We start from the raw sequence: 14,789 nt of genomic DNA on the forward strand, positions 1-14,789 counted from the left end.
TTTGCTAGGCAGGACTTTTAGTAGCTGTAGAGGTTTGCCTTATAATTTCTTACTCTGTGCTGTCTAACATACAAGGCATATGCTTTAAACATGTAAATTATAAAGTGTAGTACAACTTAGGAAGTTATCTTGAAAACTAGAGCATTACCAGTACTACCTGTTTACTTGTCTGTTCCCTTTTAGTTGCAAAGAGTTAGCTATTTTCCTGAATTTTATCATTCCTTCCTCTTACAAATCACATACTTAGCTCTTTTTTGTGGGGGTTGAGGTGTGGGGTACTGGGGATTGAATTTAGGGTTTTGCACTGGCAGAGAAGTGTTATGCCAAATGCCTCCAGCTTTTTTGTTTGTGGGTTTTTTTTTTTTTTTTGGTTGTTTTTTGTTGGTTGTGGGGCTTGAACTCAGGGCCTGGGTACTGTTCCTCAGCTCTTTTCTCAAGGCTAGTGCTCTATCACTTTGAGCCACACTGCAACTTCCAGTTCTTTTTTTTATGTTGTTGTCGGTCATGGAGCCTGAACTCTGGACCTGGGCGCTGTCCCTCAGCTCTTCAGCTGTAGTCTAGCGCTCTACCACATAAACAGAAAAGTCTGGAAGTGGCACTATAGCTCAAATGGCAGAGTGCTAGTCTAAAGCAAAAGAAAAAAAAAAAGTTTGATTCAATCTGACTGTTTATAACCAAAAGAAATAATGGTTTTTCATACAATGAATTATCAAGCAGAGATTAAATGAATGAACTACAGCTACATGTAACAGGAATTAGCCAGAAAAGTATAGCTCAGATCTAAAACCCTAGCTACTCAGGAGGATCTGAGGATCTGAGGATCGTGGGAGGTTTTTTTGTTTTTGTTTTTGTTTTTGTCAGTCATGGGTCCTGAGCTCTGGGCCTGGGCACTGTCCCTCAGCTCTTCAGCTGAAGGCTAATGCTCTACCACTCGAGCCATGGTACCACTTCTGGCTTTTTCTACTTATGTGGTGCTGAGGAATCGAACCCAGGGCCTCATGCATGCAAGGCAAGCACTCTACCACTGAGCTACCTTCCCAGCTGTGGTATTAAAATCTTAGACCACCTGTCTGACTAGAAAGACTTTTTTTTTAGGGGGGGGGTTCGGTTGTGGGCCTGGCACTGTCCCTCAGCTCTTCAGCTCAAGGCTAGCGCTCTACCACTTGAGCCACAGCGCCACTTCTGGCTTTTTTTTTTCTTTTTGCTTATGTGGTGCTGAGGAATCGAACCCAGGGCCTCAAGCATGCAAGGCAAGCACTCTACCACTAAGCCACCTTCCCAGCCCCTCAAACTTTTTTTTCAAACTAAGGGACAGGGGGCTGGGAAGGTGGCTCAGTGGTAGAGTGCTTGCCTTGCATGCACGAGGCCCTGGGTTCGATTCCTCAGCACCACATAAGCAGAAAAAGCCAGAAGTGGGGCTGAGGGTCAAGTGGTAGAGTGCTCACCTTGAGCTGAAGAGCTAAGGGACAGCGCACAGGCCCAGAGTTCAGGCCCCACGACTGGCAAAAAAAAAAAAAAAATAAAAATAAAACTAAGGGACAGCATAGTCTCATACACATACACACATAATCTATATAAATGTGTGTATATATTATTGGAGATTGTGTTTATGTATATATAATACCTATTATGTGTGTATTTGTTTGTATATGTATGTGTTAGATGAGATTGATAAATAAATACTACTTGAACATTGTTCCCAGTTTTTTGCTTTTAGTTTTAGACTTTTGGCTGGGCTGAGAAGTTGGCTCAGTGGTAGAGTGCTTGCCTTGCATGCATGAGGCCCTGGGTTCAATTCCTAAGCACCACATAAGCAGATAAAAGCTAGAAGTGGTGCTGTGGCTCAAGTGGTAGGGCACTAGCCTTGAACTAAAGGGCTGAGGAACAGCGCCCAGGCCCAGAGTTCAGCCCCCATGACCAAAAAAAAAAAAAAATCTTGGCTAACTTTTCCCTGGATTGGCCTCAAACTTCAGTCTTCTTAATTCCTCCTGTCTGTTTCTGCTACCATACCCAGCCATAGTTTTAGATTTATTCCAGGCTCAACATGAGATTGATTTAAGATTATTAAAAATGTAAAGTCTATCAGGCAAGATGAATGGGTATGAATATCAAAATTTGTGAAACATTTTTTGTTAATTTGGTTTCAGTACTGGGGCTTGGACTCAGTACTGGGTGCGGTCCCTTAGTTTTTTTTTTTCTCTTTTTTAAAATTTATTTTTAAAATTCATTTTTTCGGTCGTGGGGCTTGAACTCTGGGCTTAGGTGCTGCTGTCCCTGTGCTCTTCAGCTCAAGGCAAGTGCTCTACCACTTGAGCCATAGTGCCACTTCTGGTTTTCTAGTGGTTTATTAGAGATGAGTCTCAGGCTCATGCCTGTAATACTAGCTGCTCAGGAGGCTGAGATCTGAGGATCATGGTTCAGAAGCTGGGCAGGGAAGTCTGTGAGACTCTTATCGCCAGTTCACCACCAGGAACCACAAGTGGTGCTGTGGCTTAAAGTGGAGCACCAGTCTTGAGCAAAAGAGCTCAAGGATAGTGCCCAGGCCCAGAGTTCAAGCCCCATGACCAACAAAAAAAAAAAAGCAAAACAAAACCAACAACAAAAAACAATACATTTCTTTTTGGACAGTGTCACCCCTTCCCTCTTTCTCTCCTAATTTTTCCCACAAGTCGTTTTTACCATAGTGTCTAGTAAGTGCCACTGCTACATTTGCTCACCCTATGTCCCTCCATATCTGTGTTCCCTTATCCTCCCAAAGACAGATAAATGAACAAACAAGATGAAAATAAAATAAAAGCAGCAACAAAGAAAACTTGTATTTCCTGGTATTCATTTTGATAGATATTATTATTATTATTGTCTTTGGGGAGCTTAAACTCTGGGCCTGGGTGCTGTCCTTCAACTCTTCAGCTCAAGGCTAGCACTCTTAACCACTTGAGCCACAGTGCCACTTCTAGTTTTCTGAGTAGTTTATTGGGGATTTGAGTCTCATGGACTTTGCTGCCACCAGTGCCTGGCCGATTTTATTTTTTTTATGGCTTTGTAATATGCCATATAGCCACATTCCCAGCACCTTTTTTTTTTTTTTGTCGTTGTGGGGCTTGAAATCAGGGTTTGGGAACTGTTCATGAACATTTGTGCTTGAGGTTAGTGCTCTACCACCGTCAGCCACAGCTCTATATTTAGGTGGTTAATTGGAGATAAGAGTGTCACAGCCTTTCATGCCTGGACTGGCTTCGAACTGTGATCTCAGCTTCATGAATAGCTAGGATTATAGGTATGAACCACCAATGCCCAGGTGTGTGTGTGTGTGTGTGTGTGTGTGTGTGTGTGTGTGTGTGTGTGTGTGTGTGTGTGTGTGTGTGTGTGTGTGTGTGTGTGTGTGTGTGTGTGTGTGTGTGTGTGTGTGTGTGTGTGTGTGTGTGGTGGGACTTGAACTCAAGGCCTTGTGTTCTCTCTTGGCTTTCTCACTGAAGGCTGGTGCTCTACCACTTGAGCCATACCTCAACCCAAGCTTTTTGCTGGCTAATTTGGAGATGATAGTCACTTGGACTTTTCTCCCCAGGCTGGCTTTGAACCATGATCCTCATATGTTAGCTTCCTGAGTAGCTAGGATTATTGGATTGCCAGTGTTCAGCATATAGTCTTTAACCGTTCATCTGTTGTTGAGTACCTTGGTTGATTCCACAGTTTGGCTGTTGTGAATAAACAATTCACAGAAGCAGTAAACATGTACATGAGTTGTCTTTCTTGTGTATTAGATTCCTTCAGATATATGCCCATAGTGCAGTGGTGAATTTATAAAGTAGGTCAGATTTTAGCTTTCTGAGGAATTGTTAACTGATTTCCATAGTGGGTGCACATAGATGCTAGGTGACTTCTGCTTTACAACCAAGGTAAGTTCTGCAAAAACAGAGTGTTACTGGTAAAAGAGTCCATAGGACCATGTATGCCCTTTGTTAATGGCCTGCTAGGGCAGGAGATGTAGGCTCTATTATAGGCAAAGTATTTTAGGAAATAGAATGGTTTTTTTTTTTTTTTTTGTCGGTTGTGAGGCCTGAACTCTGGGCCTGGGTGTTGTCCCTCAGCTCTTCAGCTCAATGCTAGCGCCCTACTACTTGAGCTACAGCACCACTTCTGGCTTTTTTCTGCTTATGTGATGCTGAGGACTCGAACCCAAGGTCTCATGCATGTAAGGCAAGCACTCTACCACTGAGCCAACCTTCCCAGCTCAGCTTTTTTTGTTTGTTTTTTTGTTTTTGGTAGTTTGTGGAGGGCTGTTTTTCATATTCCCTGTTAAATGTCTTCTCTTCATCATTGTCCTAAATGATTTTGTAGACATGCTCTACAAAGGGATCATAATGTGCACTGCAGACGCAGAAATTCAGCAGACTGTCTTCTGTTCTCAGCATTCACTTTTTACCCATGTGCCTTCAGTGCAGAGCTCCTCCTGGGTGCTGAGGTAGGCCTCTCTGCCTGCTCCTCAGTCTACATAACACAAATTAGATCTGCCTTATTCATTTGTATTTTTTCATAATTCTTCTGTTCCTATAATTTTTAGTTTTTTTTTTTTTTTGGTAGTGCTGGGATGATTAAATTTAGGGAATACTAGTCAGGTGGTCTACCATTGAGCTACATCATCATCCCTAGTTATTGCTTTATTCTGATTCTATGTATTTGGGAGCAATTCATAACTCTTTTTTTATCATGATATAAGTAAAACACTTAACTATACCTCCATGAATCAGTAACCTAGAACCATCTATGTGTTTGAATTTTTCCTCTTTGTGAACTCACAAGATTTGGGGTGTGTGTGTGTTGCTGTGTATGTGTTGCTGTGTGTGTGTGTGTTGCTGTGTGTGTGTGTGGTGCTGTCCCTGACCTTTTTTGCTAAATGCTTGCACTCTACCACTTGAGCCACAGTGCTACTTCCCAGGAATCTTCTTTGCTGTCATTTTCCCCTCACAAAGTATGTTTTTTTGTTTGTATATGTTTTTTTATTGGAAAAATACTGTACAGAGGGGTTACAGTTACGTGAGTAAGGTAATGAGTACATTTCCTATCAAGCAGTTACGTCCTCCTTTGTTTTTCCCCTACTATCCCTTCCCTCCCCAACAAAGTATGTTTTTGTGCACCAAATGGTTGATAAATTAGAGATACTTTCAGTATAGAAAATTTAAAAAACATAGCACAAAAGGGAAAATCAGAAGACCAATTTATAATCTCATAACTCCAATACTGTAAGAACATGCCTTAATCCCAACTGGGTGGTTGATGGACATGGGGAGATTTCAGTTTGAGGTCAGCTGGAGCACAAGTTAGCCAGACCATTCTTGTCTCAAAAATTGAGTCAGAGCCAGGCACTGATAGCTAGCTCATGCTAATCCTAGCTACTTGGTAGGCTGAGATCTGAGGATTATAGTTCGAAGCCAGCCCAGGGAGGAAAGTCTGTGTGACTCTTTATCTTGAATTAACTACCAAAAAAGCCAGAAGTGGAGCCATGGCTCAAGTGGTAGAGGATTAGCCTTGACCACAAAAGCTCAAGCCCCAAGACAGGCACACAGGTGCACTTACCCACATACATACACAACATTGAGTTGGGTATGCGGGTGTGTGCTTGTTGTCCCAGCTGCACAAAAGATAGAGGGAGGTTGGCCAGGGCTAAGAGGACATATCTTAATTTTTTTTTTATTATGATGACTATTAGTGATGTATAACTATTTTATTTTCTTTATATATTAGTTACACAAGGGAGGATTTTTTTTTTTTTTTGGTTGGTCATGGGGTCTGAACTCTGGGCCTGGGCGCTGTCCCTAAGCTCTTCAGCTCAAGGCTAGCACTGTACCACTTGAGCCACAGAGCCACTTCCAGCCTTTTCTGCTTGTGTGGTACTGAGGAATCGAACCCAGGGCCTCATGCTTATGAGGCAAGCACTCTACCACTGAGCTGCCTTCCCAGCCCATGGGGGAGGATTTTATTGTTAAATTTCCACACATATTTACAATATATTCCAATCAGTCTTACCCTTCTAACATACTTCCTTCTCACATTCTCAAAACAATTTTAGCCAAGCACTGGTACATCATACCTGTAATCCTAACTACTCAAGAGGCTGAGATCTGAGGATGGTGATTTGAAGCCAGCCTGGACAGCAGTCTATGAGACTCTTTATTTTCAGTTAACCAGCAAACTTATCTCTGGAAGTGGTTCAAGTGGTACAATATAAGCCTTGAGCAAAAAGCTCAAGGACAGCACCCAGGGCCTGAGTTCTAGCCCTAGTCCTGGCACCAAAACAACAAAACAATTTAAACAAAGCTTCACTGTTTTGTTTTCATAGTTGCAAACAATCTGCTTTGATCATATTCATACTCTTTAATCTTCCTTGTTAGCCTAACTCCTTCCTGCAAGGTCCTCTCTATATACAGCCTGTTTTTCTTTCTCTATTCCCCCATCCCTCTATCAACGGTTTTCATTGAGGTTTTTTGGCTTTTTTTTGGTCGGTCATGGGGCTTGAACTCTGGGCTTGGGCGCTGTCCCTGTGCTCTTCAGCTCAAGGTGAGTGCTTGAGCCACAGAGCCACTTCCGGTTTTCGAGTGGTTTATTGAAGATAAGAGTCTCATGGACTTTCCTGCCTGGGCTGTCTTTGAACCGAGATCCTCAGATCTCAGCCTCTTGAGTAGCTAGGATTACAGGTGTGAGCCACTGGCGCCCAGCTGAGGTTTTTATTTTAGCTCTCCATAACACAGTGGTGCTCAGGAAAGATCTGAACAAGCAGTATTTTGGATGATTGCAAGCAGAAATTAATACATGAATTAAAGCTTACTGTAGCCATTAAAATACTCCTCAGGGTGAGTCAGTACACTGTTGACTTCTTTTGTTGGCCTGCTGTCTTTAGCCAAATATGCTGTTGTACAGTAGCCTATAATAAAAGCATTTAGGTTTGCAAACAGAGTTTGTAGACAGTGATAAATTATGAAAGTAGTGTCTAGCTAATGATGAGACTTGAAATGACTGAAATTAAGATCTTATAAATTCAATTTAGTCTTTACAGATATGTTCTAAGACTGTCAGGCCAAAATAAAAATTACATTATGAGCTAGGTACTGGTAGTTCATGCATATAATCCTAGCTACTTGAAGATTAAGGCTCATAGCCAGCCTAGGCAGACAAATGAGTAGATATCCTGCCATTCTGATTTTTTTTTTAACCAGTCCTGGAGCCTGAACGTCTTGCACGTCCCTAAGCTTCTTTTGCTCAAGGCTCATACTCTACCACTTGAGCCACAGTACCATTTTTAGCTTTTTCTGAGTAGTTTATTGGATAAAAGTCTCTTGGGAACTTTTCTGCCCAGGCTGGCTTCAAACCCCTATCCTCAGATCTCAGCCTCCTGAATAGCTAGGAGTACAGGCGTGAGCCACCAGTATCCAGCCTGATTTTTTTTTTTTTTTTTTTTGGGTCCGTGGGGCCTGAACTCTGGGCCTGGGCGTTATCCCTCAGCTCTTCAGCTCAAGGCTAGCGCTCTACCACTTGAGCCACAGAGCCACTTCTGGCTTTTTTCATTTTGCTTATGTGGTGCTGAGGAATCGAACCCAGGGCCTCAGGCATGCAAGGCAAGCGCTCTACCACTGAGCCATCTTCCCAGCCCCTGATTTTTTTTTCTTTAAACCTGCAGATTTAAGACATTTAGTAAAAATAAATAAAAACCAAAACAACCAATCTTATTGAGCCGGGCACTAGTAGCTCACACCTGTAAAGCTTCTCAGAGGGCTGAGATAAGAGCCGGGAGCTGGTGGCTCACGCCTGTAATCCTAGCTACTCAGGAGGCTGAGATCTGAGGATCATGGTTCAAAGCCAGCCTCTTATCTCCAGAAAACCAGAAGTGCTCTCCTTGAGCTGGAGAGTGGAGGGACAGCATTCAAGCCCCATGACTGATCAAAAAAAAAAAAAAAAAAAAGGCCGAGATAAGGATTGTGCTTTGAAGCCATCTGGGTTCAAAGGCAGCCTGAACAGAAAAGTCCATGAGACTTTTATGTAATTAACCCCCCCCCCAAAAAAAAAAAAATACCAACCCAGAAGCAGAGGTTTAGCTCAAACCTCTGCCAGCCTTGAGTTAGAGAGCTTAAGAGAAAGTATTCTGGCCCTGAGACCTAGCCTCAGTACCAAAACCAGAACAAGCCACCTCATTTCTTTCTCCAGTCTGCATCTTGTTTTTAGTCCTTCAGGATGTGTGCTTAAGAAATATTTCCTTGTTTTTCAGGTTCTAAATGGCTTCTAAGAAGTTGGGTACAGATTTCCATGGTAAGTGGACTATTGAATATTACAATTGAAGTTATCATTTGGTAGAGAATTTGAACTCACTTGGCATCTTCTTTGTCTTTTTTTTTTTTTTTTTTTTGTCGGTCGTGGGGCTTGAACTCTGGGCCTGGGCACTGTCCCTCAGCTCTTCAGCTCAAGGCGAGCGCTCTACCACTTGAGCTACAGCGCCACTTCCGGTTTTCTGGTGGTTTATTGGAGATAGGAGTCTCAGGGTCTTTCTTGCCCGGGCTGGCTTTGAACCGCGATCCTCAGATCTCAGTCTCCTGAGTAGCTAGGATTACAGGCGTGAGCCACCAGCGCCCGGCTCCTTCTTTGTCTTTTTATATGAACAGTTTGGAAAAGTAAAGTTGTACAACATGTAGCGTATACATCAAGAACCTTCGATAACTTTAAAGTGTTTCTTTAAATGGGCAGTTAAATTTTCTGGTTATTGTACTTGAAGCTACATAAGAGGTAGATAAGGGCTAAGCCAGATTTGTTGTTATTCAGCACTGTTTTCAGTCTTTCTTGGTCTTAGCACTTCTCCATTTGTATGTAAAAAATGTTTAATCTTTTAGTTAAAGCTTTTGTTTTACTTGTCTTACCCTAGTTCTCAAAAGGAAGTAATTTACTAAAAAACATTGTTATCATATCTTAAGATAATAAACTATTTGGTTTCAAGTTCAAAATTATAATTACTATCAGCTACTTAATGGATTTTCCCCTGTTGCAGGGGTCTCTGGAACGTAGCTCCCATGATAGGTGAGGGATCACTATTTACGTATTTATTTTTATTTTTATTTTTTCCCCCTGGTCCTGGAGCTTGAGCTCAGGGTCTGGGCACTGTCTTTGAGCCTCTCTGTGCTCAAGGCTAGTGCTCTATTTGAGCCACAGCGCCACTTCTGGCTTTTTTTGTGTATGTAGTACTGAGGAATCGAACTCAGGGCTTCATGCATATGAGGCAAGCACTCTACCACTAAGCCACATTCCCAGCCCCCTTATGTATGCGATATAGTGAAAGCTGAAATAAGTGAACTGTCATATAGCGAGGGATGACTGTAAATTGGAGATAAGGACTTTCCTGCCCTGGGTGGTTTTGAGCCATGATTCTCAGATCTTAGCCTTCTGAGTAGCTAGGATTATAGGCATGAGCCACTGGCACCCAGCTTTAATTTCTTTTTTTTTTATTGGCATCAGTTCAAGGGAGTTTCATTTTAATATCTCCATTTATGCATGCAATCAATGTATCTTGATTAGTTATCCACCCACTCTGTCCCTCTCCCTCTTCTTCCTCCCCTCCATTTTTCAACAAGTTCTATTCAAGTTTTATTTTCTTGTATGTACATAAAGTAGTTTGCCATATTTACCCTCCTTAACTCTCACTGTTTGCCTCCCTCCCAGTAGTACCTTTACTCAGACAGTACGTTTCTATTTCCGGATCATTTTTTGTTAAAGTACATGCTAATTATTCAGAGGTGTCACACTAATCTTGTATGTGTTTACATAAATATATATCTTTTAAATCTAGCATCCACATTTGAGAGAAAAGATGTGATCTTTGTCCTGAACCCAGCTTACTTTGTTTGATACTGTTGTCTAAAGATCTATACATTAACCTGCAAACAACATAATTTTATTTTTCTTTACGGCTGAATAATAATTTATTGTGTATATACACATATAACAATTGTCTTTTTTTTTTTTTGGTCAGTCATGGGGCTTGAACTCTGGGCCTGGGGGCTGTCCCTCAGCTCTTCAGCTTAAGGCGAGCACTCTACCACTTGATCCATAGCACCACTTCCGGTTTTCTAGTGGTTTATTGGAGATGAGTCTCATGATGGACTTTCCTGCCCAGGCTTTGAACCGTGATCCTCAAATCTCAGCCTCCTGAGTAGCTAGGATTATAGGCATGAGCCACCAGCGCCTGGCTAAGTTTTAGTATAACAGGTTAAAGTAAGGAAGAATAAAACTCTCATTCAGGAAATGAGAGTTAAGACCCAAAATAAGTTTTTACCTAAGCTTTTATACTTTCTTTGTGTGTGTGTGTGTGTGTGTTTGTGTGAATATGCACATGTGTGATGTGTAGTGTGGCTTGAACTCAGTGTGGGCTTTCTCTTGGCCTTTTCTGCTCTCAAGACATTACTGTACCATTTGAGCCACACCCCAACTTTTAGTTCTTTTGGGGTCAGTTGGAGATTAACCACCTTGCCTGGCTTCAAACTGCAATTTTCAGATTCAATCTCTTGAGTAGCTAGGATTACAGGTGTGACCTACCAATGCCCAGTCAGCTTTTATGCTTTCTGAGACATCATATCTAGCTACTCCTAATCCATAGACAATTATACAACACCTTTTCTTGGTCCATTCATCATTTGTTTCCATAGCTCAGCTGTTGTGAATGGTGCCACAATGAACATGGGTGTTCAAATGCCTCTATTATGCCCTGACTTACATTTCTTCGGAATGCCTTTAAGAGTGCTGTTGCTGGATTTTAGGGTAGTTGTTTTTTTTTTTTTTTTTTTGTCATGGGGCTTGAACCCTGGGCCTGGACACTGTCCCTGAGCTCTTCAGCTCAAGGCTAGTGCTCTGCACTTGAGCCACAGCACCACTTCCGGTTTTCTAGTGGTTTATTGGAGATGAGTCTCACAGGCTTTCCTGCCCAGTCTGGCTTTTGAACCATGATCCTCAGATCTCAGCCTCCTGAGTAGCTAGGATTACAGGCGTGAGCCACCAACACCGGGTTTGGAGAATCTTTATTACTACTTCAGTCTAATTTCTTATAGATTTAAGTGACATATTTTTGGTTCAATTTTGGTAGGTCAAGTTGATCTAGAAATTTATCCATTTCTAGAACTTTCCAGTTTTGAGTCTAAGTATTCAAAATACTACCTTCTGGATTTCACTTGTATTTGTTGTGATACGGCCCTTTTCATCTCTAATTTTATTTATTTGGACCATTTCCTTATAGTCAGATTGGCTAAGGGTTTATGAATGTTTTCAAATAACCATTTATTAAGCTTTTATTTATTTATTTATTTATTTTTGGATCCAGTTGTGGGGCCTGAACTCTGGGTCTGGGTGCTGTCCTTCATCTCTTCAGCTCAAGGCTAGCGCTCTACCACTTGAGCTACAGCGCCACTTCTGGCTTTTTTCTTTTTGCATATGTGGTGCTGAGGAATCGAACCCAGGACCTCATGCATGCAAGACAAGTGCTCTACCACTGAGCCACCTTCCCAGCCCCTTTTATTTATTTTTTTGTCAGTTGTGGGGCTTGAACTCAGGACCTGAGCACTGTCAGTGAGATTTTTTGGGTAATGCCCTACCTCTTTGAGCCACAGTCCACTTCCAGTTTTTGCATGGATATTGGAGATAAGAGTCTCACTGACTTTCCTGCCCTGGCTGGCTTCGAACCAAGATTCTCAGATCTTCACATCCTGAGTATGTAGAATTATAGGCATGAGCCACTAGTACCCAGCTAATTTTTTGAACTTTTTCTTTAGGTCTTTGTATAGTCCCTCTGTGACTGTTTCTCTCCCTCTTCCCTTCTTTTCCCTTCTCTTCCATTTCTCTCCTCCCTGCCCCAGTACTTGAATTTGAACTCAGGACTTTGTGCTTTGTGCTTGGCTGGCACTACCATTTGAGCAATGCCTTCAACCCTGCTTTCTTTCTGATTATTTTGAAGATTGAATCTAGTAAACTTTTCTGGCTGACTTCAAATATCAATCCTTCATATCTCAGTCTCCTTCCTGAGTAGGTAGGATTACAGGTGTGACTGGTGCCTTTTTTTTTTTTTTTTTGAGGTAGGTGCTCACAGTTCTAAACCTTCCTCTTAGGATTACTTTCACTAATTTCCAAAGGTTCTGGTAGATTGTGTTTTCATTTTTATTGGATTCTATGAGTTTGCTTAAAAAATAAAATTGATGAGATGTGGATATCTTTAAGTAGATAGTATAATATCTTGAATAAAAATAGACAATTCTTAATGTTTTCTATAACTATCATAGCATCATCATTAATAATATTTATGGTATTCTCTATTATTCAAAATGTTTCTATGTCATTTAGTACTTGGCTACCATTTATCCCTACTTCTGCCTTCTGCTCATTCCTTTAAGGACTAAGGCCCTGGAAGATTAGGGGATTACTATTGATGGGAGATACAGATAAAATCCTTGGGAGGTGAAGTCATTGACTTTGTTGGTGAAAGAAAGGAATCTGTTTTTAAAGCAGGTACCTATGATTAGTGCTTACAAAGAAAAGCAGCAGTTTAGAGGGATTTTAGTTGGTTTTGCCTGTTTCTAAACCTGAACTTGGTTCCATTATAGAATAAGAGTCTCTTTCAGTTACCTGACTGAAAGGTAGATTAAAAAAAAACAAACTCTTTTCCAATTCCTAATGGCTCAGATATCTTTTGCATAGCACCCCTCCTTCTTTTAAGGTTTTTGTTTGTTTTGTTTTTGTTATTTTGAGACAGGTTTTAGTTGTGTATCCCTGACTGACTTTGTATTGGAGATCCTCTACTCTCAGCCTTCCCACTATTGGGATTTTAGGCATTGTCACCAGATTTAGCTCAAAATAGTGCTTTTTAGATAGTAGCCCATGCAAATGCCACACTAGTCATTATTCACTCAAGAAATTTAGTTGATATTAATGAATGTAAATGGTTTTTTTAGGGCTTATAAATCATTTTACTTACTAGTGGTTTTTTTTTTTTTTTTTGGGTCTGGTCATGGGGCCTGAACTCTGGGCCTGGGCGCTGTCCCTCAGCTCTTCAGCTCAAGGCTAGCGTTCTACCACTTGAGCCACAGCGCCACTTCTGGCTTTTTTCTTTTTGCTTATGTGGTGCTGAGGAATCAAACCCAGGGAATCAGGCATGCAAGGCAAGCGCTCTACCCTGAGCCACCTTCCCAGCCCCTCAATAAGTTATTTTTATACACACATATAATACTCATTTTCACATGCATTCACCCTTCACTATTATACCTGTCTCCCATTTTACTCTCTTTTTAGTATATATAAATAGTATCAAGGGATTTCATCAGATATTTTGCACATAAATACATATATTTTAATTAGACTAATCACTGCTTTTACTTTCTCCCCATTTTCCCAGCCTTGTTGTTCAACAGCTTTGTTATACAGTCTCATATTTAGACATGGTATATTTCAATATTATTCTTCCTCAATCATTCTCTTTCATTTGGCTCCCACCTCTCATCTCTCCAAACAGTCCCAAGTTATAATCCAGTGCTCTGTTTGTGTATGCATGTGTATGTATGTACATTGAAAGTCTAAATTCAACAAATGAGTAAAGTATGAAGCATTTGGCCTTTTGAGCTACCTTATCTTCAACATGATCTCCAGTTTTATCCAGTTTCTTGCAAATGATAAATTTTCATTCTTCTTTATGCCTGAATAACTAGTATTCAATGGTATACATATACCACATCTTTACTCATTCATCGTGTTGGGCACCTTAGCCAATTCTACAGTTGGCTGTTGTGAACTAAATTGCAGAAAAATGGGTATGCAGATGTCTTTCTTGTAAATTGATTTAGACTTCTTCAGGTATATGCTCTATGGGATCATAAAGTAGGTTTATTTTTTAGTTTTTTTTTTTTTTGGGTCCGGTCATGGGGCCTGATCTCTGGGCCTGGGCACTGTCCCTCAGCTCCTTCAGCTCAAGGCTAGCGCTCTACTACTTGAGCCACAGCACTACTTCCGGCTTTTTTTCTTTTTGCTTATGTGGGGCTGGGGATTCGAACCCAGGGCCTTATGCATGCAAGGCAAGCGCTCTACCACTAAGCCACCTTCCCAGCCCCTCTTTTTAGTTTTTTGAGGAAACTTCATATTGATTTCTATAATTGTTGCACTAATTTGCATTCTCACCAGCAGTATATAAGGGCTCATTTCCCCCTGAATTCTCAGCAGTGTTTGTTGTTGTAAGTAGGACAACATTTGGAAAATTTCCAAGTGTATTAATAATCAGGAATATGCCCAGGAAAAATGATTAGCTTGACCACAGTTGTAGACTTAATTTGAAGCTGTGTAGAAGTTAGATTTTTTTTTCTTCAGTATTTGGATTTGACCTATTTTGCCTGCTGTTGTAAAGAGAGTTCACCATGACTTACTGCAATGAGCCAGAAGATGACTACTAGGGAATAAGGCCAGAGAGAGGTCTTGGATCCTGGTGGGGAAAAGGCTGTTTAAGAACTCTAGCTTTAGGGGCTGGGAAGGTGGCTCAGTGGTAAAGCGCTTGCCTTGCATGCTTGAGGCTGGGTTCAATTCCTCAGAACCCATAAACAAAAAAAAAAAAAGCCAGAAGTGGCGCTGTGGCTCAAGTGGTAGAGCGCTAGCCTTGAGCTGAAGAGCTGAGGGACAGCACCCAGGCTCTCAGGCCCACAGCTGAACCCAAAATAAAGAACTCTAGCTTTAGTTGGGCCCTGGTGGCTCAAGTCTGTAATCCTAGCTACTCAAGAGGCTGAGATTGAGAT

The 14,789-nt window shown here is 41.3% G+C and overlaps 1 protein-coding gene across 4 annotated transcripts in view; it reads left to right on the top strand.

Moving 5' to 3' along the window:
- The window catches only part of Ubap1 (ubiquitin associated protein 1), a 45,425-nt gene that overhangs the window by 9,850 nt on the left and 20,786 nt on the right, over positions 1-14,789 (top strand). For all 4 annotated transcript variants that reach the window (XM_042696212.1, XM_042696215.1, XM_042696216.1 and 1 more), the window contains exon 2: positions 8,258-8,298. In XM_042696212.1, the coding sequence (XP_042552146.1) occupies positions 8,265-8,298 (34 nt within the window). In that variant the 5' untranslated portion in view covers positions 8,258-8,264. The remainder of the gene's footprint in view (positions 1-8,257; positions 8,299-14,789) is intronic.

The sequence above is a fragment of the Dipodomys spectabilis genome, unplaced genomic scaffold, assembly GCF_019054845.1.
Source record: "Dipodomys spectabilis isolate Male_0828 unplaced genomic scaffold, ASM1905484v1 ptg000006l, whole genome shotgun sequence".
Classification (NCBI taxonomy): Eukaryota; Metazoa; Chordata; class Mammalia; order Rodentia; family Heteromyidae; genus Dipodomys; species Dipodomys spectabilis.